Below are 24,854 nucleotides of genomic sequence, written 5' to 3'. Positions count from 1 at the left end.
GTTGAGAAGGCATCAGGAGGGGCTGCCAGGGTCTCTGTGCTGAGCAGGGCCCAGCAGGGCACCCTGACCAGATAGGCGTGGGGCCACCCACAATGATGTCTCATTGCCCAAGAGGGGACTGCCAGGCAGCAGACGTGGCCTGTCTAATCCTTTGACCTAGATTTTATTTTCTAATCTAAGCACCCACTGTTTTCCTCACACACATCTCAAACACACATCTCAACTCATCCACTCACAAACTCCGGGAGGCATCCACGTTCCCATCTTGTAGGGGAAAAAAACTGAAGCTCAGCTGAGGCCCACAAGGCATTAGAAATGAAGCATGCACATTCCCACCATCACAGGGCTCTGTCCACCCGCCCTCCCTAAAAAGAAGTCTGTCTGAGAGAACCCACATATTTCATATTTTTCAGCTCTCATATTCCACTCACTCACTTTTGCAGCAACACTTGTTCTGCTGGCCACTGGGGGTCCAATTGTGAATAATAACTTGGTTCCTGATTTCAGAGAACTCACACTCAAGAGAGCTGTTACAGTGTCATAACAGAGTTAGGTACCCAGCACGGTGGGAATGTACAAGAAGGAAAGTGCCAGTGCTTAGCTATGAGGGCTTTCTTTTTCCTTTCTCTTTTTCTTTATGCTCTCTGGACCAGGGTCGCTGTTGGGCATACAGGTGCATAATATATATTGACAGCCCCAACCAGATTTGACATGCTTTTCAGTGACTCACTGCCAAGTGGACACTCACTAATTCCATAGGGGTTTGTATGGGGTGAAGAGATGGAGTCTCTATCTTTCTACATTGTCCACCAATGTTTGTACTGCATGAGCAAAAAGCGATGAAAACTACAGCTGAGCTCTGTGCTGAGTCATGGAAATGACTCCACCAAGTCCATCTGACAGGTGCGAACTGACACAGCCTACTGCTCCTCTGATATACCTACCATTCATGTAAATGGCTGGACTGTGCTCACCCAGCCACCAGGGCTCTGGTTTCCTCCTCTCCCTGGCTCTCCAGGATTCATACACAGCATCCACCTCTACCACTGATTCTGGTACTCATCAACTGTCATCCCACAGAGTGGGTCACCGCAGCATGTCCATTCAACAAGTATTTGGTGAGTATCCTCCATATACCAGGCATGGCTCTGGACCAATGGTCCTCTACTGGGGATGATTCTGTTCCCCGGGGGAAGTGTTGGCAGTATCTGCAGACATTCTTAATTGTCAATATTAGGGAACAGTGAAGGGAAGGTGGTACTGGACCCTACTGGTTGGAGGCCAGGGATGCTGCTAAGCATCCTGCAATGCACAGGGTCCTGGAAGGCCCCCACCACACACAAATGCTCAGCCCAAACTGTCACTGGGGCAGAGACTGAGAAAGTACAAATAAGACAGTCACCACAGATGGAGACCCTACATGCATCATCCACTTTGTTCTCACGTTGTCCAGGAGCTATCTGACCTTCCCCACCCAACCCTAAACCAGGGGGCATGGGGAAGAGCGCTGGAGCAGGCACCTGTACTTAATAATACTCTAATAACCCCCCCAACCGTCCTTAACTCCCAATTATTGTCACTCATTTATAGGTCAGTCTCTGTGTGAGCTGTTGGGGAAGGCCCAGGTCTGTAGGACCTAGACAGGTCTTGCCCACAACAGGCCCACAAGAGGGTTTGTTGAAGGAGAGAATGATTGAGCAAAGGAATGATTTATCTCCATGTTCTCCAGGTGGCTCCAGAATGTTTAGAAATGTGCTCAAAACCCTTTCCTCTCTCAGAGGATGAAGATCAAGCTATTCAGTGTAGAACTTAATCACACATACCTTTTGGTCATCTGGGTTTAACTCCCGACTCTAGCTCTCCCTGGCTAGAAGACCCCAGGCAGCTGACATGACCTTTCCAAGCCCGGGCTTCCTCTTCACCTGCTAACAGGCTGCCCTCACAGTGTGGTAGGATTAAGTGAGATGACAGCACACGGCACGGAGTAAGCCCTGGCACAAGTCAATGAGTCATGATGATTGGGGGCTGCAGAATTGTCTCCAAGGAGGGGCTCCAGAGCAAATGAGAAGCAGGAGAGCTGGAGCCAGGACACAATGCCTGCTCATCACCACCTCCCTTAGCCCCCCCCCACCAGCTGGGGTCCTGAAATGGCACCCATCTCAGAGGCAAGATTTGCTGTCAAATCTTCCAGCAGCCAAGGAGTGGCCCCTTACCAGACAAAGAAGCCGAAGGAGGGGCAGGTTGGTGACAGAGAGAATGCCAATACCTGTGCATTCACTCAGCCCTGGCTGTGGCTCCAAACTCATCCCAGAAAAGCCAAGAAAAGCCAGCAGAACAATGCACTTTGCCTGTTCCCAACCAGAGTGCAGAGAATCTTTTTTATCAGCCTGAACAAATAAACAAGGTCTGTGGGACAGAAAGGTTCCCGGGAGTCCTGGCACAGTGGAAGGGTGTCTCAAGAGCCAGCCCTGCACCTCCGCCTCTTCTGCACCCCAGGAGGGAGTGCCTATCTGCAAGAGGCCCTTGGGTGCTGGGCACAGCTCTGTGACATAGGTCCCTACTGTTGTTTTCACCTAGGGGCCAGGCTGGGAGTCGCCTGGCTCATTGTGCCCTTGGCCCCTGAACAGATGGGCTTTTCTGCCAGTGGGGACTAGGGATCTCGGGAAGGATCTGCACATGGGGATCCAGCATCACTGCAGGATTGCAGAGCAAAAGATGAGGCCAAGACCAACCTAGGGGCTCCGCCCAGGTTCTGGGCCAGATTGCTTCTATCAAAACCCAGATCTGACAAGGAAACCATCTATCAGGCTCTAGTTGTGTGTCTGGTACTACGGTAGCTATTCACAGGTAGTTTGTCCCATTGGAAACCTTCCCCCAAATAAAGGTTGATATCCCAAATGTACATGAAGAAACAGAGAGGTGACATACTGGGCCCCAGTCACTCAGCTAAGACCTGAAGCTACCCAAGGAAGGTACATGGCCACTGAGTTCCCCAGGCTCCCTCCACCACAGCTGGCCACATGTAGGACACTAGCGGCACCTTTTGGGCAGCTCACTCCTCCTCTTCCCCATCCCCTGAGTGGGAGGTGCTCCTCAGCTCACATGGGTAAGTCCAGACCCTCCCTCCTGGTGCCCATGCCCCAGGATGCAGCCCTCTGGCCCCGGAACCCCGGTTAAGAAGTACCCTGGCCTGGCCTGGCAGCAGGTCCTAGTTCTGGGAGGTGAAGGAAGGGTGGAAAGAGCTCATCTGAACTGCAGGCACTTACCAGTGACTTTGAGAAATGCCTTCAGCTCTCTGAGCTTTTAGTTCCCTCATCTGGAGACTGGGAACAACAATGCCTACATTGTTTGTCCCTACGTGATTATTGGGACCAGGCCACCCCTGGCTGTTTATTGTGATCAACTAAGGGTATATTTAATACAATATCTATATTTATCTTTAAACAGCCCAGTGAGGTAGAAATGATTACTTCCACTTTACAGAGAAACACTTGATGCCTTAGCTGGGCTCTTTCCAATTAGCTGGAAGGACTAGGGATTTGGATGAGTCTTTAGGTCAGGGGATGGGCAGGCTGCCTTTGAAGCTGAGGATGGTGAGTTCTGGGCTGATAATCCCATGGGACTTTGGCCTTTGTGCTTACCAGCCACCCCATCACCTGCAGAGGACCCCCTCAGCAGTTGTCGGCTCCCCTAACCAAAGGACACAGGGCAAAGGAGGCAGCAGGGTCATTTGCCCTCAACTCCTAACAGATTGCCTCACTTCTAGGAAAGTAAAAGGACCTGCTGTCTATCGTCAGCACTGGGAAGCCTTCTGTTTGGTCCAGCCCACCATGCTCTTAACAAGGAAGGGAAGAGCAGGGAGCTGCTTGGCCAAGGAAGTGCAGGTGGGGGAGAGGCCCTCTGGTCTGGTGTGGGGGTGGGGTGTGTGTGGGGCAGATGGTCAGGCCACAGCACATGCCACCAGCCCAGCTGCACAGGGCCCTCCCTGCCGCCTCATGTGAAGGCCATGTGTGCACAGCTGGGCCTGGCCTGGGTGCAGGGCTGCTCCAGGGCCAGGTGGGAGGGGGTCGAAAAGAAAGCCTGGCCTTGCTGGTTGGGTGCAGGGAGAGGCCAGAGTTCTGGCCTTGGCCTCCTGGCAGCACACTGGGACATCTGGTGTATGTGCAGATTTCCTCTCTCCCCTCAAAACTTGAAGCCCCTCAGCCTTTATGGAGGGATAGCAGCCTCTCGGGGCAGATGCCCAAGGTGGCAGTGAACAACCCTCAGGGCCTTGCTGTAATCTGACAGATACAGATTCAGGAAGGGGAAGCCAAGCAAGTGGAGCCTGGGTCCTCTTCTCTGCTGCCCCTGGAGTCTCCCAGGGGATCCTCACCAAGAGAACTCAGGATGGGCTGTGAGGGGACATTGGGATGGTGCCCCGAAACCTACACTTCCCTTAGTCTCAGACCCCATAGGATGCCAGGGGGCCATGACCCCACATGGATTCAAGAGGCTGAGAGGCAGAGCTCTTAAAAGCCTGGGCATTGGAGTGACTCACGGACTCTGATTAGAATCCAGGCTCTACAGTGACGGTGGCACACAGCTATGCAGGCTGTGACTGCACCAGGCCAAGGAGGCACAGCACACTCAAATCTAGTGAATGGTATGCCAAGGAGCTACACAGTGCAAAACCTACAAGGCCCCACGTGGTTGCAAAAGGCTGCGAGAAGTTGGCCAACTTACATGAAGCTCTCTGAACCTCAGTTTCACTATCTGTGAAATGAGGGGGAGATAATAATAATAACAATAACAATATCACTGTAACATACATAAGGTGCCTAGCACAGTGCTCGGCACAAAGCAAGCATCTGATAAATGGTAGTTTCTATGAGTGCTGTTAAAATGAATACAGAATGTTTATTTCCACATCTCTCAAGGCCCTGCCTGGCACTGAGGACACTATAAATGCTTAAGGAATGTTCATTCCTCCTCCAGCCCCCATGCCTTTCTTCATTTGCTCTTTGCAAAGAAGCTATGTGGGGGGTGAGCCTTATCACCATTTTCCAGCTTTAGCAACTGAATCCCAAAGAGGGAAAGTAATTTTCCATGGTTATGCAGAAAGCATGCAACAGAGCCACCATTCAAACCGTGGCCTCTGGACTCCTCATCCAGTGCTCTTTTAACCATGTCAGAAAATTGCTTAGGGACACAAAACTCCAGACCAGAGCCATAATCCCAGAACTGATCTCAGTGCTGTGATGGCAGAGGCTTCATTTTAGGCAGAATCATCCTCCTCCTTTCTCTTCTTTGCCAAGGGCCCATTTCAAACAGTCAAACTCGAGCCTAGATCCAGAGCTACAGCCTACCTAGATCGGGGTATGAGAATGTGTGTGTGCATGTGTGTGCATGTCTGTACCTTTCACATGTGGAATTGAGGACCAGAGGAGGAAGGAGCTCCTTTAGGACGTAGGGTTTCCTCCATCAGATGGGTGCTGTGGTGGGTGCAGCCTCAGCCCCTGGCTCTGAGATCACAAGTATCCTACCTCTATCTCCTTCCCTCCTAGATGGCAGGCAGATGCCCACTATGGCCTGGCAGCTCTCTGGGGAAAGGGACAGAATGGTCTGAGCAAGGAGAGAACAGACAGGAGCATGCACCTCTGGGTCTGTGTATTTGTGTGTCCTCTTGGCCATGTGTAATGACCACATTGACATATGTCTATGTCTAGACATAGGTATGTCCCTGAATCTGCCCTTTTTATGTAGAACTTCCCCATAGAAAGGGTAGGAATGAAAGGAGACTAGGATTTAAATAATCTCATCTCAGACTCAGCCATGTGGAAACCAGCTTCCGATTGTTAATAAACATGACAGATACAGATGGCACTGTGGGAAGCATTTGGCCAGGCAGGCATTCTAGAAACTGCTATCATCTTCCCTAATCCACAAAGCAATCTTGGACAAGTCTCCTTCCTTCTTTCTATAGGCCTCAGTTTTCCATTCCATTAAATGGGGGTAATTCAACCTGACAGGATGTTGAGTTCAAACAGGATGGAATATTACTGAAAAACCACTGGGTAAATGAGAAGTTTAGCTGAGTTCAGTACATGGAGACCATGAATACTTCCTTGGAAATGAAAGAGGCAGCCAGAGGATCAAAAGAGGACATGAACTGGTAGTCAAAGGACCTAGGTGGCAGCCCTGCCCTGTTTCTCACCAGCTGTGACCCTCTGGGCATGTGGCCTCCCCAAACTGAGAGCATTTACCTAGTTGCAAGGTAAGCAGGTGGACAGGCATCTTTCTACCCACCTGTCATCCTTCCATCCTGCGAGTAGGTTGCAAGATGCTCTGTAGGATGCCACCCTCTCCAGGCATTCAGACCCAGACCTGCTGCCCAAGAGTAAGCCTGAGTGTTCCACTGGGCACACTGCCCAGTCACCCAACTGGCAAGGCTGGCCACCTCATTGACCAAGCATCTTACCCAAATCCAAGCAAGACACTTTGGCTCGACTCATAGAGCCTCTTTTCTCCCAGGGGCTCAATCCCCTTCTCATAGATGGACACACGCACCTGTCCTCTCCACCCGCAGGAAAAAGAAGAGAGTGGGATCCAGAAAGAAGATCATGTTTTCTAAAACGCTTTGTTGTTGGCTAAAGCCAAGAGACGTTGAGTAACTTTCTTGGAGACACACAGGAAGTCAGCTGTAGAGCATGCCAAAAACCTGAAGTCCAAACCAGTCCCATCCACCCCTAATCCTTCCCCCATTCCCTGTGGGGGTGGGGGCAGAGGGCACTTACTACCTTCTTCTTAGATCTCCCTTCTCTCTAAGAAAATGAGAAGTCTGGAATACCCCAGGGCAGTCCCAGTCTTGTTTAAAGTAATTGCAAAACTGCTCCTCCCCACTACATGTAATTCTCAGATAACTGTTCTTCTCCATCCCCCTAGAGGACGCTGTCTGGTGAGGGCAGCACCCACCAGCCCCAAACTGAGAAGCCCGTGGCCCACCCCAGAACTAGACTCTTAAGATCCCCCAACTAACCGGTCCCCTCAGTAGATCTGCCTGCTTCATTCACCATGAGCTGACGGTCAGCGGCGGAGGGTATCCCCTGGGAAGGCTCTCACCAGCCAATTCTTGAGGCTGCCACTGGGGAGGGAGACGATACGGGCTTGTAGCCCGGATGCTTAAGGATACCAGGGCGATGCGGTGCCCGGCACCAAAGCAGCCTGAGTGTAGGGGTATCCCTTCTGGAAGGTAAAACCAGGTCCACTCCTCCGCAGCATCTGGGTCTCCCAAGACCCAGACCACGCTCAATGCCCAAAGAGGAAGGGTCTCCCCCTCCCCCCTCCCTTGCCAGGGACAGATTCCTACATTCCCTCTCTCCACTTCCCACCGCGCTCAAGGGGCTGGGGAAGACAAATGCTCGCTGCCATAAAAGTGAACTGTGAGGGCTGAAGTCAGATGCGCAGAAGGGTCGCCCCCGGGGGGGGGGCGGGGGCGGGGGCGGGGGCCGAGGCGGCGGGGAGCGGGGAGAACCAGACCTTTGCCCGCACTTTGCAAGCTGAGATCCGTACCAACGCCGTGGCAAAGGTTACTGCCCTGGGAGAGCTGCAACCTGTCTGGGCCCTGGGGCCGACCGGGCGGGAACCACTTGCCCTTACGCTCAGCCGCAGCCTCCCTGGGACCTCCCCGCCGCTCGCCCCCACTCGGCAGCCGTCCCGGGGCGCGGCGAGCGCGCGGCTGGGAGCCGGTACCTGCTTCCTGAGCGCCTCGAAGGCGGCGCTGATCGTGTGCACCCGCGTCCGCTCCCGGGCGTTCGCCAGGAGCCTCCGGGTCTGCTGCAGGGCTTTGATCTCCGAGGCAGCGGGGGTCGCTTCGCCCGGCCGTTTCCTAGGCGACGCGGAGGAATCCGGGTGGTTATTGTAAATTACGTGTGAAATTGACGAGTAAGAACTTTCCCCGGGGCGCGTGGGGGGCGCTGCGCGCACGGACGCCTCGGGGGGCGCGGGGGGCGCGGGGGGCGCCGACGGCGTGGGGCGTGCAGGCGGGGCGCACAGCAGGATACGCGGACGCAGGCCGGGCTCCCGGAAAGGCTGCGCCTCGGGGCCGCCGGGTCCTTGGCCCGGGGGCGGCGGCGGCGGCGGCGGCGGCGGCGGCGGCGGCGGCGGCGGCGTGGGGAGCCCCGGGCCCGCTGCGCCCAGGGCAAAGCCGCGTTTCCGCGCGTCGGGGACCTCCGGCGCCCGGGCGCCCCGGCGCTCCCCGGCCGGGTCTGCGCCCCCACCTGAGGGCACAGCCGGCGCCGCCGGGGCTGGCACGGGGGCCGCGACCGGCTGCAGCCTCTGGGTCCCGTCGCGCAGCCCGTTGGCGGCGGCGGCGGCGGCGGCGGCGGCGGCGGCGCCGCGCTCGGGCGCTTCCAAGTCCAATCGGAAAGTTTTATAGCCGTTCGCGCGCCGCGCCGGCTCCTTGCCTTTCCGCTTGAGCTTCTTGAGGCCGTTGAGCTCCTTCACGCACACGGTCTTCCACGGCCCGTCCTCGAGCACCGGGATGTGCTTCATGGCGCGGGCGGCGCGCGGGGCGGGGGCGGCGGCGGCGGCGGCGGCGGCGGCGGGGGCGGGGCGGGGGCTGCCGCGGGGCTGCCCGGGCCGCGCGCCCGCCGCGCTCGCTCCGCACGCCCGAGCCGGCTCTGCCCGCGGCCGCCGCGCCCCGCGCCGGGGAGTCTCGGGCTCCCCTCTCCGCCGCGCTCCTCCCTCCCTTTCGCCCCGCGCCCGGGGCAGCTGGCCGCGGGCTCCGCGAAGCCGCCGGGCTGCCCGCTCGCGGAGCGCTCAGAGTGTCGTCTGAAGTCGCTGCCGCCTCGCCGGCGTTTCTGGAGAACGCCCGCTGCGCTCCATCTGTGTTTGTTTAGCCTCAGTTTACACAGAAGCCCGGTTCGCGAGATCAGTCAGCGCCGCCGCCCGGAGAGGAGGCAGCTCCTGCCGCCGCCGCCTCCCAAGCCCCGGCCGCCCGGGCCGCGAGCGCCTTTAAAGAAACAGGAAGCATTTTTCAAAACAGCTGGGCTGCCGGCCGCCTCCTTTGTCCGCGTCCTCCTACCTCCCCCCACCCCCATCCCTCTGTCCAGAACCTGCCTCCTCCGGCTCTCCCTCCCCGCCCCCCCCTCAAGTCCGGGGCGCCTCCCTTTCCCCCGGGAGGACGGTCCGCTCCCCGCAGAACTGCCCCGAGCACGTGGCTTCTGGGCCCTTTGACCCTTGCCCCAGATCTGAGCCGGGCCCTCTCCACCCAGGCTGGCTGACCTCCGGGTGACACAGCAGCGACCTTCTGCACCCAGCGCCTCCGGTCCCAACTCACCAATCGAGGAAGAAAAAAAAAAAAAAAAAAGACGGAGCGAGGACTTATTGGGCGGCGGGGGGAGGGGTGTGGGGTGGGGAGTGGGTACGGAGCAGGGGGGCGGGCAAAGGCTCTTCATGGAGGAGACGCACATTCCCACAACATCGCAATCCCGGCTGGAGCAGGGAGGCCAGGAATAGAAGGCCTAGGCCATAGGGAAACTGAGGCTCTGTAGAGGAATGTGCGTTCCCACTGTCACACAGCAAGTCAAGGAGGCCTGCAAAGAGGCTGAGAGGGGACCCTTCCGTTTTGGGCAGACCTAGCATCTGTGAGATTCTGCAGGCGCCTCACCCCTGGCCGCCTGCTAAGCTCGGGTTTACTCATCTATGAAATGAGGAGTGCCCCTGTCCCAGCCTTGCTGTGAGGATTGAAGCCCCAGGCACACAGGAGGTACTGGTCAAATGGTACTGGCTTTGCTTGTTATTGTTATTAATGACCAGATCTGCCTCTCCTTGAGGCAGATTTCTTGTGTTCAACCCCAGCTCTACCCTCTACAAATGGAGTGATCTTGGATGAGTCACGGAACTTCTCTGTGCTTCCCTCTTCCTACGTGTAAAACGGAGGTAATAATTATACCTTCCCCCTGAGGTGGTTGTGGAAATTGAGAATATGTGTGCAGGTGCCCAGAGCAGTGCCTGGCCCTAAGGGAGAGCTTTGCAAGTGCCCACTGGTACAGGCAGGGGGCAGAGGTGGACTCCCCAGACCTTCGGTTCCCAGTGCCATCCCACTGAAGACTCTGGAAGGAAGAGGTCAAACTAGGGAGCCCTTACCCAAGCCTTCCCTGGAGAACCAGCCCAGGGCTTTGTCTCTCCCGGGTCCTTTCTCTGAGGCACTTCCTCCTAAAGGCAGTGGGCGGCACTTTAAGCAGCTTGGGAGAAGAGGATGGCCACTCCACCCTGGTCTTGGGCTCTGACTTCTGCAGCTACTGGGATCCTCCTCTTTCTGGTTTCAGCCCTTCACTTCTGCTCCCAGACCCACCATGGGGCTTTTCCTGTGAAAATGCAGGGGGAGGCAGGTGACATGGTGGCCTGTGGCATGCAGGGCCCTGAGAGATAGGATGGCAGTCTAGGCAGAAGGTTGAGACAGGGGCATAGAGCTGGGACCAGGAGTCCATGATAGACCTTGGCTTTTCCACTATTGAGCCCCAGGACCCTGGGGGGTTCTGTTTTCTCCTCTGTCATTGAGGATGGTATTTCTGTCCAGTCAATTTCTCAGGGTGGTAGGTCAACGACTTTGACGTTGGGCTTCAAAGATACGCTCGTGTGTACACATTCACACTCATGGAGGCATCCAGTTTTCTGCCTATAGTCAATCCAAAACCTCATCTTTTTCACTGAGATGGATCATCATAATGCATGTGTTCCCTGAGGTACCCCCCTCCATGGACACCCAGCATCTTCCTGCATCTTATCTCCTAAGACCAAAGGTGTGCCCCAGAGAGGAGACCTCATTCACCTGTGTCTCCCCACTCAGCCGCAGGACCCTGGAAACCTGGCTTTTGCTCACAAGTCTCCCACACCTCCCCTCTGCAGAGCGTGCTCGCCCTCACCCTTTGATGACTGGCTCCAGTCTCCCCTCCTCCTGTAAACCCTGGCCAACTGACCACCAGAGCCCCCTGTTACTCTTACTGGCTTCTGCACATGCTCACTCACAAGTCTGGCTGCAGTTTATTCTCCACTGAGGACCTGGCGGACCCCCCTAGGTTTGTGAGCTCCTGGAAGCCTGGTAAGTCTCAGGAGATGTTTGCTGAAGGACAGCCAGCTCTCATGTCCTTTACATTCTCCAGAACTCAAGCAGAGGCTAAGATCTGTGCTTGCCCACTCCTCGTGCATCTAGTCGGTCAGTGGCAGGCATGGGAGGAAAGCCAGCCCACTGCTCTCCAGAGCTGCAGAGGTACCCTATGAGCCTCAGTGTCCTCACCTGTAAATGGAGATCATAATCTTTTCACAGGGCCATCACGGGGATTAAATTAGGCTGCATGTATGGCATTGAGCATAGTGACGATGTAGCGTGAGAGGTGGCTTTAGGCATCCCCCGTTAGCACACTGCCTTGGCTCCTTGCATTGTAGCATCTGGCCCCAGACTCTGGGTACAGTTGCAGGCTGAGGTGTCTATGGCTAGTTGGGATGGCTAGTGTGGAAATCTCTGGCAGGACTGAAAATCATCCCTTAAGAAGCCAAGCTGTGCTCTAGAAAAAGCATATATCTTGGCTGAACATCGAGGGCTCCACTGGTGCTGCCTGAGCCCCTCACCAATTCCCCCCAAACTGGAGATGGTCGCTGAAATCCCACGTGGGGAGAGGGGAAGAGAATGGATAGGAATAGTCAGCTGTGCTGAGTGGAGGTAGAGCAAGACTCAGAGCTGGCTCCAGTCTCCTGGGATACCCTCCTGCTTCCCCCTCCCCTCGCACTGTGCTGCCTCCCCCCACTCAGACACTGGGGCCCAGGGGTTGGCATCATGCAAGCCTAGGAGGGATCTCTGCTTTGCCACTTACCAGCTGTGTGGCCTCAAGTAGCCTCTTCACCTCTCTGAGCCTTAGTTCAATATCTGGGCATTATCCCCTTAGTTGGATAAGATGGAATGCATGTACAGGAACAGGAAGCAAACTGTAAAGGGTCCAGGAGTTGTGGAGGGTTCCTGTTAATGCCATTCCCAGCCCACCAGGTGGCAGATCTTCAAGGTCAAGGCTAGGGGCCCATAAATCGAAGCCTAAGGGCAAACCTGCATCCCAGGGCTCCTGATTCTGTCTTCCCAGCCTCCTTGAGAAACACGGCAGAGCGTGAAGGAGAAAGATACCAGCTGGGCAGCGCCCCCTGGTGGTGTGACACTGTCTGTACTGCACATCTCCCTGCAAGGAACCTCATTTTGAACCTCATTTTGAAGTCGCCTGTGGTAGCCCTGCAATGACAGTAAAATAGATTTTGTGAATCCAGAGAGTTACCAGGATAAAATGGTTATTGAGGCTCAAGGCTCTGCTTGGGATGGCACAATACAGACACCCCAAGAAAACCTATGCCCTACATTAAAAACATCCCCCACTGAATCAACTGTTTGATATTACCTTGGGGCTGGCACAGTGTGCCACTGGGAGGGTCCACGTGCCCTGAATGACTGGTCCAAGGAACAAGAACGAAGCTAGAAAGGGAAAGGAAGGCAAGCGCTCAGGGCTTAGGCTCCTGGGAACAAATGCTCCACAGCCAGGCAGCATTCATTACTTCCATGAAGGGATTGATTACAGGCTCTATTTCTCTATATCATTATAATGACCCAAGAAGGCAAACCCATTCTATTCTACAGATACATAAACTGTTCCTGGATGAAAAACTTGCACCAGAAAGAAAATAACAGAAGTGAGATTTGAACCCGGGGCAACTGATTCAAAACCCCAAGCTTTGAATCCTGTGCTTTGCTGCCTCCTGAAACCTCGGGGACTAGCATCTGGGGGATTGAGCAGCTAGGCTACGTATAGTGCTGACCTTGTTAGCATCCTGGCTGTCCACCTGTCAGCTGAAGCCACTGAACCACCCTGGTGTGCCTCCAGCTCCTTCCAGGTCGGGATCAGATGGCAAGGCACCACTTCTGGACATTCAAGGGCCTCAGGCATATGGATCTCAGATCTTGGGGTCCAGCATTGGTGCCCTCCCAGCATGGTTGAGTGGAACCTGCCCAGCAACTCCCTGATGTGCATGCAACACCCATGGGTGAGGATAGGACAGGTTGGCAGGAGGACGTTCATTGATTGCTATCTTCTTAGCAGGATGGCTTAGAACCTCGGACACTTGCTACATGAAATCCTATATTCCTGAATCTAGAGTCCTCATTGCTGCCTGCCCCAGTTGTTCCAAAGTGGATGTGTCTGTCACCCATTCAAGAAAGGAGGGAAAGTGGAAACTATGCTAGAAGGAAATGGGGTACATATAACTAGAGCACCCAGAGTAGTGCTTGCAGCAGCCCTAGATAGGACCACCCAGGGGAGTGATCAGGAAGTAGAATACAATCAGCCTGATGGCCCCAAAGCCTCTCCCTGTCTCCCAGTGACAGTGTCCACACTGCTACCATTAATCAACAGGACACTGACCCAGAGGACAGGGATAAGACACCCAGACAGGAAGCTCTTCTGGACTCACTTTCCTATCTTCCTTCTACTTTCCTCTGTCCAAGTGACCTTTGCACTGGCTGTTGCCTTGGCAATGCTCTTCCCCCAGGTATCTTCATGGCTCATTCCTTCACCCCTTCTGCTATTTCTAGGTCACCTTAGTGAGGCTGTCCCTGAGCATCCATGTAAAGTTTGTATTCCTCTCCTTTCTACCTCTTTCTTCCCTGCTTTAAGTTTTCAAGCAGTTACCATGAGGGCAGAGATTTTTGCCTTCTTTGTCCACTGCTGTATCCCAGCCTCTACACAGTAGGCACTCAGAATGTACTTACTGAATGAACAGAGGCCCACTGCACAGTTCAGACCTTGGCTTGCTCAACTATTGCTCAACCAGCTGCTTTGACAGAAGAATCAATGGATCCAGAAGCAGAGTTAATCATATCACAGGAATGGCTGCTCTGACTACCAGAGACTGGGGGTCCTATCAGATTCAGTTTCTTTCCTCTGACTTTTGGTTTCTGAACTGATAAACTGAGTGGAGGACGTTGAGTTTTAATCAATGGTCATCCATTCATTTGACAAATCTTGGGCCCATTCAGGTCTCATGATGGGACGGGGGCAAAGTGCTGAAGTGTCCACATCAGGAGCTTCAGTGCAAATGACGAACCATTCCCATCGCCTCCTAGGTCCACCTTTGACAATTCAGTATGCATTTGTAGACCACTAACAGAGGCTAGGGATACAGCAGAGAGGAGAGCAAACACCCTTGCTCTCCAGGGGTAAACATTGTGGAGGGAGGGGTGGTAATGTCCACCTCAAGAGGCTCCTGGTCCGGGAGAAAGATAACTCAAGTCTGATGAGAGCTGCAAGACACAGTGTGAAGTGTTACATGCTGTAGGAAAAGCTGTGAGAGTTCTGAGCATGGCAGAACAGCTCTGGGAGACTGCCTGGAGGAAGGGACATTTAAACCACATTGGAGAGCAGTGGGACCAGACTGCCTGGAGAAAGGGACATTTAAACCACGCTGGAGAACAGTCCCTGACAAACACCCACGGCTTGCTCCCTCGCCTCCTCCAAGCCTTTGCTGTCATGTCACTTCCAAGCTGAGGCCTACTCCTACCATCCCTTTACAACTGAACCACCAGCCCTTTCCTGCTGTTAACACACTATATGTTCTACTTATGTGTTATGTTCATGGTCTGCGTTCTTGACCAAAAGAGATAGGAAGGAGCAAGGAGCAGCAGCACCTGCTCCCTTGCAAAGCCCAGCAAGAGTTCTTCCCATTGGTAGGCAAGATGGCAGAGGAGAGAAGAGATGGTCACATGGTACTGCCTGGACTCTGAGAATTTGCTGAAAAGCAAGGGGATTATCTGAGCCTCAAGGAGACCTGCCCAAAGAAGCAGCACTGGTAGCCAAGCTGTGCTGAGCACATACACCTCCAGAGGAGATGAGGGCTCCCCCCTGAACAACCTGTGTCTCCAGGCTCTCAGCTTTCTCTGACCAGCATCTGACTTGGCCTGCCCTCTCCTGTCTTCTTCCCTCAGCCTGACTTCATACTGTCCCTCCAGATTCCTTCATTCTAACGGCCCCTGATGGGAAAGGCCCAGGGTCTTCTGTTGCTTTTCCTCTGCTCCTCCTCTATGCCCCATGGGTCCTGTTTCAGCGAAACAGCATTACCCATCATACTAACTTAATGTCATTAATGTTTTACCACCTTTGTGGTTTTATTGATTTATTGATTTGTTTGTATTAATTTGTATTATTAATGTATTGATTTGTTTATAGTTATATAAGAACTTAAGAGCATAAAGCCTAAGGGTACAATTATGTCATAGGGCTCTGTGACAGTGTGTTGTCTTTACAGACAACGGCATACATTTTTCAGGTTCAAGAAGCTCTGGGCTAGACACTGTCAGAGTTCTGCAGCTTTGACTTGCTGGTCTGGGAGGTAAGAGATGCATTCTCTTCCCAGTATCAGCTAGTAGTCCCCTTCCCTTTGGCTCCTGCCTCCCCTGTCCTTCTACCCACTGCAAGCTTCAGTCTCTCCACCTATGAAATGGGAAGAGTGAGGAGGACCTGGAACCTACCTCTCCTGAGAATCTCCCATCCCTAGCATCTCAGCATTTGCTATAAGTCTCTTCAAAACCCAGAGCACCAGTGGGGAAAAGTAAAACATTCACTCGCTGGAAAGAAAGCTCTCCTGCATGCCTAACCTCCATTACATGCAAGAAAAGCTGTCTCCTGGAGCCATCAAGCCCACTGGAGCACCGAAGCTGGATCAGCCGGCAGGAGCAGGCAGCGAGCAAGTGAGCAGCTCATTAGGGCTCTGCTCATCAGCACCAAGTTGTCAACAGCCTAACAAGACCTGGCTTAAGCCGGTGATCTCCTGGGAGCGGTTACCAATCCTTACAGACATGCTCTGTGGCTAGATGTGAAACCAGAGTGTGATTAAAAAAAAAAAAAAAGGAAAACAACTTAAAAAAAAAAAAAAAAAGGAAAACGACTTTAAATTCCCCAAGGAGCACATTCCTTCATTGTGAAGTATTCCCTACCCATCTCCCCCATTCCCTCAGAAAAGAAAGGAAACAAAAAAGGCTTGGCTGCTTCTTCTGTGCAGGCTCCTTAAAAAAAAAAACTATTTTTACAGCTCTCTGAAAAAGTCCCCGCTGCTGGCGGCAGCCGGAGAACATGAGGGGGCAGAGCGGAGCTGACGCAATGCACATTTATTAGCAGTGAGGAAAATTAATAAGGCACCAGCTCAGCCATGGCCCAGCTCAAGGGCAGCTCCACAGACCTGGGAAGCCCCAGGGACAGCTGTCGATCTGGTGGTCTCCAGGCTGAGCGCTCAGACACCTAATCAGTTGCAATCCTAGATCAGCACAGCTGGAGGGAGGCTTGGAGATCATCTACTGCCCAGAGGACAAATGCTTTTTATCATGCATGCCAAATCTAATTGATTGGTAGGGGCTGCCCAAAGTCCTGTGTTGAAAAGGATTCTGAAGCTGCATCTGGATCCCATGGGAATGAGTGGCTGTAATTGATTAGCAATGTCTGCCATGGATGAAAGGAAGGGTCGTAGCATTCACGCCATGTGTTTGCCACTCTGAACTACTCCAACCTTCCCATTTTATTGTCGGAGAGACTGAGTCCCAGAGCTTATTGTCCATAAGGTTTTTTTCCCCAGGCTTCTCAGAGGGTGTGGCTGTTGTTGGTAAGTAGCAGGTAGCCTAAATGTGTCTGAGGACCAAAGATATTGGATCTAAAGACTATCTCTGAAAAGCCAGAACAATTACTGGGTTTGGTGAATTCAATCAGTTACCTGTTTTCTGGAAACGATTGGTAAGATCAGTTGTCTTGTGGAACTGACAAGTCAGTTCAACCAATGGAGGTCATCTGGCAGGCGCAAGTGATCCCAAGCCAGTGGTTACCTAATACTAGTGGTTAGTTAGGTCAGAAAGAACCAATGGGGGAGACTAACCAACTATTTGGCCTCAGGACCATAACGTCCTCAGATGGCCAGTGGAGTCACCCTAATGAGATAGATTGCTGTCTAACCATCCTAGCATGACTCCACCTCCCTCACTCCACTTTCTCCTGTCTGCTGAGCCTGGCTTATTTCCTTTTTCTCTCCTGGGCTTATTATGGACTCTGCTTCCTCTGCCAGGGACTGTCTCTGCAGTGGGTTGGCCCCTTGGACAAGTTCCTCTCACCTCCCACCCCACACACCTGCATATCAGTTCTGCATCCTTAGATTCTCTCCTTCCATCTGTGGTAGCTCAGAGGCCATCCAGATCACTCCTCACTGTAGAACTGAGAAAAATGGAGACCTGAACAGAGAAAGGACTTGTTAGACATCTTAGTCCCCTGACTCTGACTCTAGGGCCATGCTGCAGTCAGAGCAACGGCTCTGGAAAAATCCATCCTGTCTGGTTCACCTCACTTTCACGCACCACTCAGAGTAGCATACATAGCTTCTGAAGACCCCCAGAGTGGATGGTCCCAAAGTGAACACCTGACGTGGGAAAGAACTTGGCCTGTGAAGAGGGTATGTTGGGGACTATGGGAGGGGATGTGTGTCATTGGTAAGGTGATTCAGGCTGCAGGAAAGGCCTGGCTTGGGATGGGACCTGGCAGGACTGTCAAGGGCCCCAGCCACCACCTCCTGGGAATCGTGAAGCCAGGCAGGGTCCTCTCTGACTTCCAAGTACTTGTCACGCTGCCTCTTGGAAATCTACATCTTAGATCCCTACTTTGAATTGGACAGTTTTCTTTCTGGGGATAGATAATTAATTAATAAACATAAAAATAAAACAAAATAGCAAAGATAGGCCGTTACCTGGGGGAACTTGGCTAAATGGAAAATGACCCTCGGTGTGGTGGGGAGAAGTGGGACTTTAGAGTGGGACAGCCCTTAGTTGAATGCTGGCTTACCACTTACAAGATGGGAGCTTGGCAAAGTTCCCTCATCTCTCTAGACCTCAGTTTCCTTGTTTGCAAAGTCAGGTAGAAAGACCAGTGACCCTTGTAGGGCTGCTAGGAGGACTGAAGAGGATTGTCAACATAAAGGGCTTGGCACGTGGTAGCCACAAACATTAACTTGAACACCTCTCCTTTCCTTTCAGAGCAATACTTCATGCTTCAGGGCTGGGACCCTATCAAACCTCCTTGGGGAAGCCTTCCTTGAACACCTTCGGTCATTCCTGCAGCCTGCTCTGGGGGACCTTCCAGGCTGGCCTGGCTGTGTTCTGTACTGGGAGCCTTGTTTCCCCAAAGAGCCCATGAGTCTCTGGGAGCGGGGTGATCTGTATCTCCCCTCGCTCCCAAGAGCCCCCAGCTCTGGGCTGGGAACACAATGGGTGCTAGATAAAGTGGCTGTGCAGATCCTGGCACCAGCCTCCCACCCCACCCACTTAATCTCCCCAGTTCCCTGATTTTCCAACCCCCTGTCTAGTTTCTTCCTAATGCTTCTGTCTCCACATCTCCAGGGCTCTGTTTGCATGAGGGAAAAAAGTCTACACACTCACACACACAGCCCAGAAAGCATCCAGTTGCTCCTGGGCGGGCTGCCAGCAATTGAGTGACCTGCAGCTTCCCCCCCAAATCACATTCCACTGGCACGGATCTTGCCCCGCCTGACGCCAGCCTCCGAACTCGCCCCCAGAGCAAACATTTCCAGTTGGCAGCTCAGCCTTGTTTTTCTGAGGCCCTGATTCAGGCTCCCTTGTAGAAAACAGAAAACAAAATACATGGCACCAAAAATGAATTAAAATAAAATTTGAAAGGAGGAGGGTGAGGTGGGGGGGCGATTTGCTCTCAGGCACATGGAAAAATATGAGCTTCGGATGTGCAAAGAGTTTCTAAGAAGCAAAGGCACATGCTCACGAGCCCTCCCCTCCTGGCTTGGAGGCTGTGATCGATTCATTCAGGCCACTGCCTCCTGCTAAAAGACTCACTCTGTTCTCATTCACAGCTGCGAGGGAGGACAGGGTGAGGGTGGGGAGGCCACAGATCTGCGAGGGGAGGGTGGTCGGTGTTACAGGACTGGCGTTTGTTCTAAAGGGGAATTAAAGGAAGGAAAATAAACAGGGCCAGCCAAATTTTCACGGCAGTGGGTGAGGTGTCAGTGCGAGGAAGGGGTGCGTGTATGCGTATGCTAGCGTGAGCATAGCCCGAGAGTACCACCGTGTTTGCCTTCTCAAATGAGAGCCTCTTGGTGCAAAGATGTCATACCTAGGCTTGGGTGGCAGGGGGACAGGCCAGCCAGGGAGGGCCAGGGCTGGTGCCCAGGCCTGCCCATGGGGTCAGGCGAAGGCCAGGTGTCTGAAGAGGATAGCTCAGCCGGGCCGTGAGCCAAAGGCCGAGTGTGTGGGGCTGGGATTTGGAAGATCAAGCCTGGATCGGGTGCTCAGTCCCTGGGGAAGAGGTAGGCAGAGGGGCATTACCTGAGGGATGGGCTCAGGCCTGAAACACAGGTGCTCCTTTCAGCAGGGGAGGGCGGTGAAGCAGGAGGGAGGGATTGGGAGAGGTCCAAGGGATAGGAGGGGGCTTGTCAGGTGATAGAGTGGGAAAGAGGACAGCAGGAGGTGGTCAGCCACCTCCAGAGTGAGGACAGAGTAACCCTAAATCTGGTTGAGACACAGAGCTGATCAGCCAGGCTGTAAAGAACCTCTTGCCCAGGGACAAGGGTACTGTGAGGGCATCAGGGGGGGAAAGAGGAATCCCTCAGCTGAGATGCAAGGTCCCAGACTCAGGAGAGCCCAAGTGTTGTCAACTGTCAGGGGCTAGGAGTGAGTGGGCCATCACATGAGAGGCTGGGCATGTCAGGACAGCTCAGGAACCCAAGGGAGAGGGGAAGAGTAAGCAACTCCGAGCTCACACCCATGTGACTAGGTCCCCTCTCCATGGTGCCAGCTTCCCCACACAGGGAAGGGCCTGGCATCTTAAAGGGACCTGGCAGTGGTAAAGGGGTCCCAGGGAGAGGGGCCTGCGAAGGTTTGCAGAAGCTGGAAGCACACAGCTGGGACAGTCCAAGCACTGCTGGAGCAGAATGTCACACAGGAGCCCTGGCCCAGTGTCTCCCAGAAAATGGGGACAGAACTACCTGTGTCCAAATCATTTGGGAACTACATCTGTCCAAATCAACACTTCTGCTTTTCTTTCCACCTGATGGAACAGATGCCATCTGGTTGGGCTACCAAGAAGCTAAACTTTGGAGAGACAGCTTGAGGTGTTCTTGTGCACGTTCAAGTTGACTAATTCTTGCCTTACATGATGTTGCCAAGGTCTTTGATCCTCCCTGATCCTCCTCTCTAGCTGTACTTCTATCTCTCTAGACCCAGAAATCATAGGACTTTCCACTTTTCCTCTATCACAGTCTGTGCGGGAATTAGTTAACAAACCTTTCTCAAGGGTACTTTGGCTTTGATTCATGACATCTCTTAACCCAAAGAAATGTATCTCTAATGGTGGATATTCAGGCCTGGAGAAAGCCAGAGGGAGAGTCTTGGGAGTACATGAGAAGCCTTCCAACTAGGCCTCAAATTCACTTTATTATTGGGAGGCCCTAAAGTTAGCTTTTAAAAAACTTCTTTCCTGGGGATCCCTGGGTGGCTCAGTGGTTAAGCGTCTGCCTTCTGCCCAGGGCGTGGTCCTGGAGTCTTGGGATCAAGTCCTACATTGGGTTCCTTGCATGGAGCCTGCTTCTCCCTCTGCCTGTGTCTCTGCCTCTGTGTGTGTGTGTGTGTGTCTCTCATGAATAAATAATAAAATCTTAAAAAAATAAAAAACTTCTTTCCCTTTATTTATCAGTTCTCAGAATAGTGAATTAGTTTTCTGTAAGCATCCTTCAAATGTCTTTATTATTATCATTTTGAATTTATGGATTTTTAAAATATTTGATATGCTGCAATTCATTGCAGGGTTTTTATTTATTTAGTTTTGATTTTGATGCACAAACGATCCCTTTCCATCTATTAGGAACTACTTCAAGTTTGCACCTGTGTCCTTTTGACATGATCCCAGTGGTGTTTGATAGCTTTCTTGGCTTCTGGTACAAGCTGTTCTGGGCTCTGTTTGTATATTCCTGCTCCAGGCCTGGAAACAGCCCATCCTCCAAGAAGCCTTGGTTCCTTTCAGTGAGTAAAGATGTTTAGAGACCACAATGTGATCACTATATATGCTCAAAGACAGCTCCTCCCCCCACCCCAGTTTCTTAATCTTCTCCAAGAAGGACCTGAGTGTGAGCCCACGGGCATCTGAAGCATACCACACCCTGCTCCATTAAGTGTGTTTCTCCTGGATCCCAGACTGTCTCCTCATTGGAAGTAAATTCTCTGTCCACCTGGGGCAGCCTCTACCCTTTTTCTTCCCTCCCCAAAGATCAGCCTCAGTCCCTCAGGACTGGCTCATCAGCCCAAAAGCCCTCTTCACCATCTCTTGTGACGTCCTACAATGTGAGGAGCACAGATTTCTTAAAAAATCAGACCTCAAGGAGGTCTTGGAGTCTTGGAGGTCTCAGGAGTTGCTTACCTCTCTATGCCACAGTTTCTTCACCCACAAAGTGATGTTGAAAATATTTTAAATGAAGGAATTCAGATGAAGTTCTTAACACAGTGCTTAACTAACAGTAAGCACTAGAAAATGTTAATAGATTTGTATTATTAGCTGCCAGGGGAACCTACAAAGTCTTGCTGTGTGCAAATAGAGTTTCTAGCATCTTCTTTGACATTCCTGAGGCAGGCAGACCCGTTGATCCCCACCTTACTAGAAAACAGAGACACAAAGGTGGTTTGTGCTGGCTTTAGGTTTCTGAGAGAGGGAGTCCCTAGTTGAGAAAGGAGCATTCAAAGGAAATATGAAGTCCCTGGAGTGAGGTCTTAAGTTACAAGAAATAAGCAAAGGTGTGTGTAGAGGCTGGTGGGCTTTGTAAGGCATGTATGGGGGCTGTAAGGGTGATGAAGATCTTGTGTGAGTACAAACCAGGACACAATGCAGCAGAGCCTCATGAACTCCAAACCTCTGGAGCCTGAAGTGGCTCTAGGGACCAGCAGCTGCCCTCTCTCTGGCCATGAGTAACGGTGGCCACAAACATTCCTGTTTCTCCTCTTTTCATGCACACAGTAGCATGGCAAGACTCTTCCACCTTTAAAATCAGGCACAGATGTAAATTGTAAGCAGAAGGGTCATGTGTCACCTCTGGGCAGAAGCCTTAATAGCTGATGAGCAGTTGGCTGAATTTCCTTCCCCTGCCTCTGCAACCATGGAAGCACCTGCCAATGTGAAGCTTCTGTAGGTCTGAACTCTTCTGGCACCAGAGCATGCAGCAACGTCCTTGCTGAGCCTTGGGGGACAGGTAGTGTGTGGTCAAGAATAAATTGGCCGGGTCAGCCACCGGCATCTGGGACTGTTCATTTTCACAGCTGCATCCATCCCATCCTGACTAATTGCTCCCTGCCTCCTCGGTGGTGCTCTCCCTTGCTCAGGGTGTTTATTCTTTCTGTGAATCAATCCCACCCTTTTCTCCTACCCAGCTTATTCTTGCCCTGGGCTCTGGGCTCCTCTTTTTTTTTTTTTTTTTTTTAAGATTTATTTATTTATTTATGAGAAACACACAGAGAGAGAGGCAGAGATATAAGCAGAGGGAGAAGCAGTTTCCTTGCGGAGAGCCTGATGTGGGACCCGGTCCTGGGATCTGGGATCACGCCCTGAGCCGAAGGCAGACGTTCAATCACTGGGCCACCTGGGGTTGTTCTTTCCTTGTAGCCTCACCTGCTCCTCTTTTCTGCCCTCACACAACTTCTGCTTGCTTATTGTTCTCCCACGGCCCCATCTCTACTTCGCAGCTCTGCCTATAATTGCTTCCTTCTTTAGAAAGTCTTAGTTCCAAGAGATAAAGAAAGACCAGTTGGCCCAGCTCAGTCCTTCATGCCAGGCCTCTAGACTGGCTTTCTGGGCTGGATCCCAATCCCCAATCCAAATAGCTGTGGAAGAAGAGGACAAATGGACTGGGGGGTGTACCACAGGATACAAAATGGGACACCTACTTGAGGACTTGGGGGGGGAGGGGACATGGCCACCTGAAGGGACTCTGAGTGGGCAGGCACCAGACAAGGGGTGTGGAGCAGGGGGTGGTAAGGAAGTTTGTCTTTAAGCATTAAATCATGTTAACCTTCCACCTACAAGATACTCAACATCTGGTTGAAACAACACTTTTTCGGAACATCTGGATACTCACTCTGCACAGTGGGAAACAGCTGGATCCTTGGCAGCATCTGTATGAGTAACTGATGTGGGGTCTCCTCTGTGTGTTTAACATCACATTTGTGCTCTCCTTTGCCTGTAACAGAAAACCACACTCCAATGGGCTTAAATTTTTTAAAGGGAAATTATTAGCTCACTGGGCTGAAAAGTCCAGAGATGATGAGGCTGGCTTCAGATAAGCACTAACCTAGCAGCTAAACAATGTCACCAAGGATCCAGTCCCTTTGTACCCTGCTAGGAGCTTTATCCCAAAACTGGCTTCTCCTCCCAGGTTCCAAAAAGGCTGCCAGAAGCCCTCTGACACAGTTACACTTAACTTGTTTGATGACAAGAGTGGAATCATATCTGTCCCAGCATCCTTCACAAAATGCTCTCTCCTGTGGTTGGACAGGACTAGGTCACAGGCCACAGCTGATCTAGTCGCTGAGACCTAAGGCTACTGGAATGTGTGGACCGGCTTAGTCACAAACCCCACCCTTGGAACCAGCCATGGGGTCAGCTTCTTCAGAACCCCAAGGATCCCCAAGGGCAAGCTGGAGAATGTTGGGAAATGGGAAGAGGCATGGAAGGTGATGTAGTGCCAGACACAAGGTTGAGACAACAGGGAAGTGAGCGAGGAACCTAAAGCACACAATTTAAGGAGGAGCTCACTCTCAGGGTTGGGCCTCAAATTTTGTGCCCTGGGTTCCTCACCTAGTTCACCCTAGTCCCAGCCCTGGCCACATAGCATATCACCCCAAAACTTAGTGGCTTCAAACAATCAACATTTATTAGCTCATGGCTTCTGTAAATCAGGAATTTGAAAGTGGCTTAGCTGGGGGGTTCTGGCTTGGGTGGTTCCTCGGGTTGCAGTCAAGATGTTGGCAGGATCTTTAGTCATGTGGAGACTTGACTGGGGCTGGAAGATCCATGTCTGTCTGAAATGACTTCCACACAGCTATTGGCAGAAGGTCTCAGCTCTTCCGTACACGGACTTCTCCGTAGAGCTGCTGGAGCATCCTCAGGCATGGTGACTGGCCTTCCCCAGAACAAGTGATTTGAGAGAAAGCAAGGTGAAAGCTACACTGCCTTCTATAACACCATTCAAAATCCACACATCATCACTTCTGCCATTTTCTGCTCACAAGAAATGAATTACTAGATCAAGACCACACTCAAAGGGAGTGCCTGCCACCCTTTGAAGGTGGACTGTAAAAGGACTCGTAGATGTATTTAAAGACCCCACAAGCAGCAGTGACAAGATGACTGGGTCACCAATGATGCCCTGAATTATGGCTTCCTTACTTTCCCTCATCTAAGGCTGAGATGACACCATATATGACAACCCCATATGCTTTGTCTCTGTGCCAACTTCGTTTGATTGGCATGACTATCTAAGAAAAAGAGCTATAATTGATTATTAACATCTATCTTGAGCCTAACCAGCAGCCACAGCTCCCTATTTCTCTGATAATTTGTCTTTGTTCAGGATCCAGCTGCAATGTGTTCAGAGAAGGTGGGCCCTAGATGAGGACTTGTGAGTGGCCTCAACCAACCACCCCATGCAAAGAGGTGACCCTATTCACCAGTGCTTGCCAATGGCTAGTTGAAGGCTAGAGATGTAACCTAGCCTAGCTAAGAAGGATTCTAATTCCAAACAATTCTCTG

General features: G+C 52.3%; 1 protein-coding gene and 1 long non-coding RNA gene across 4 annotated transcripts in view; one reads left to right on the top strand and one right to left on the bottom strand.

The window, feature by feature from the left end:
• ATOH8 (atonal bHLH transcription factor 8) overlaps nt 1–9,228 on the bottom strand; it is a 31,797-nt gene extending 22,569 nt beyond the window's left edge. Inside the window, exon 1 of one of the 2 annotated variants that reach the window (XM_041755615.1) lies at nt 7,729–9,228. In XM_041755615.1, coding sequence (XP_041611549.1) covers nt 7,729–8,529 — 801 coding nt within the window. In that variant the 5' untranslated portion in view covers nt 8,530–9,228. The remainder of the gene's footprint in view (nt 1–7,728) is intronic. The other variant, XM_041755614.1, reaches the window with a different exon arrangement.
• On the top strand, nt 1–12,287 carry LOC121491136. 2 transcript variants are annotated; one of them, XR_005987885.1, is made up of 5 exons: nt 7,797–7,920; nt 9,613–9,745; nt 9,838–9,918; nt 10,888–11,080; nt 12,111–12,287. It is a non-coding gene; the product is annotated as an uncharacterized LOC121491136 (long non-coding RNA). The 2 variants fall into 2 exon arrangements; XR_005987884.1 differs by lacking the exon at nt 9,613–9,745 and having other exon boundaries at nt 1–7,920; nt 9,817–9,918.
• Nucleotides 12,288–24,854: the final 12,567 nt, after the last annotated feature.

The sequence above is a fragment of the Vulpes lagopus genome, chromosome 5, assembly GCF_018345385.1.
Source record: "Vulpes lagopus strain Blue_001 chromosome 5, ASM1834538v1, whole genome shotgun sequence".
Taxonomy (NCBI): Eukaryota; Metazoa; Chordata; class Mammalia; order Carnivora; family Canidae; genus Vulpes; species Vulpes lagopus.
Note: the sequence above shows the minus strand (reverse complement) of the source record. Positions and strands in the feature narration are given on the sequence as shown.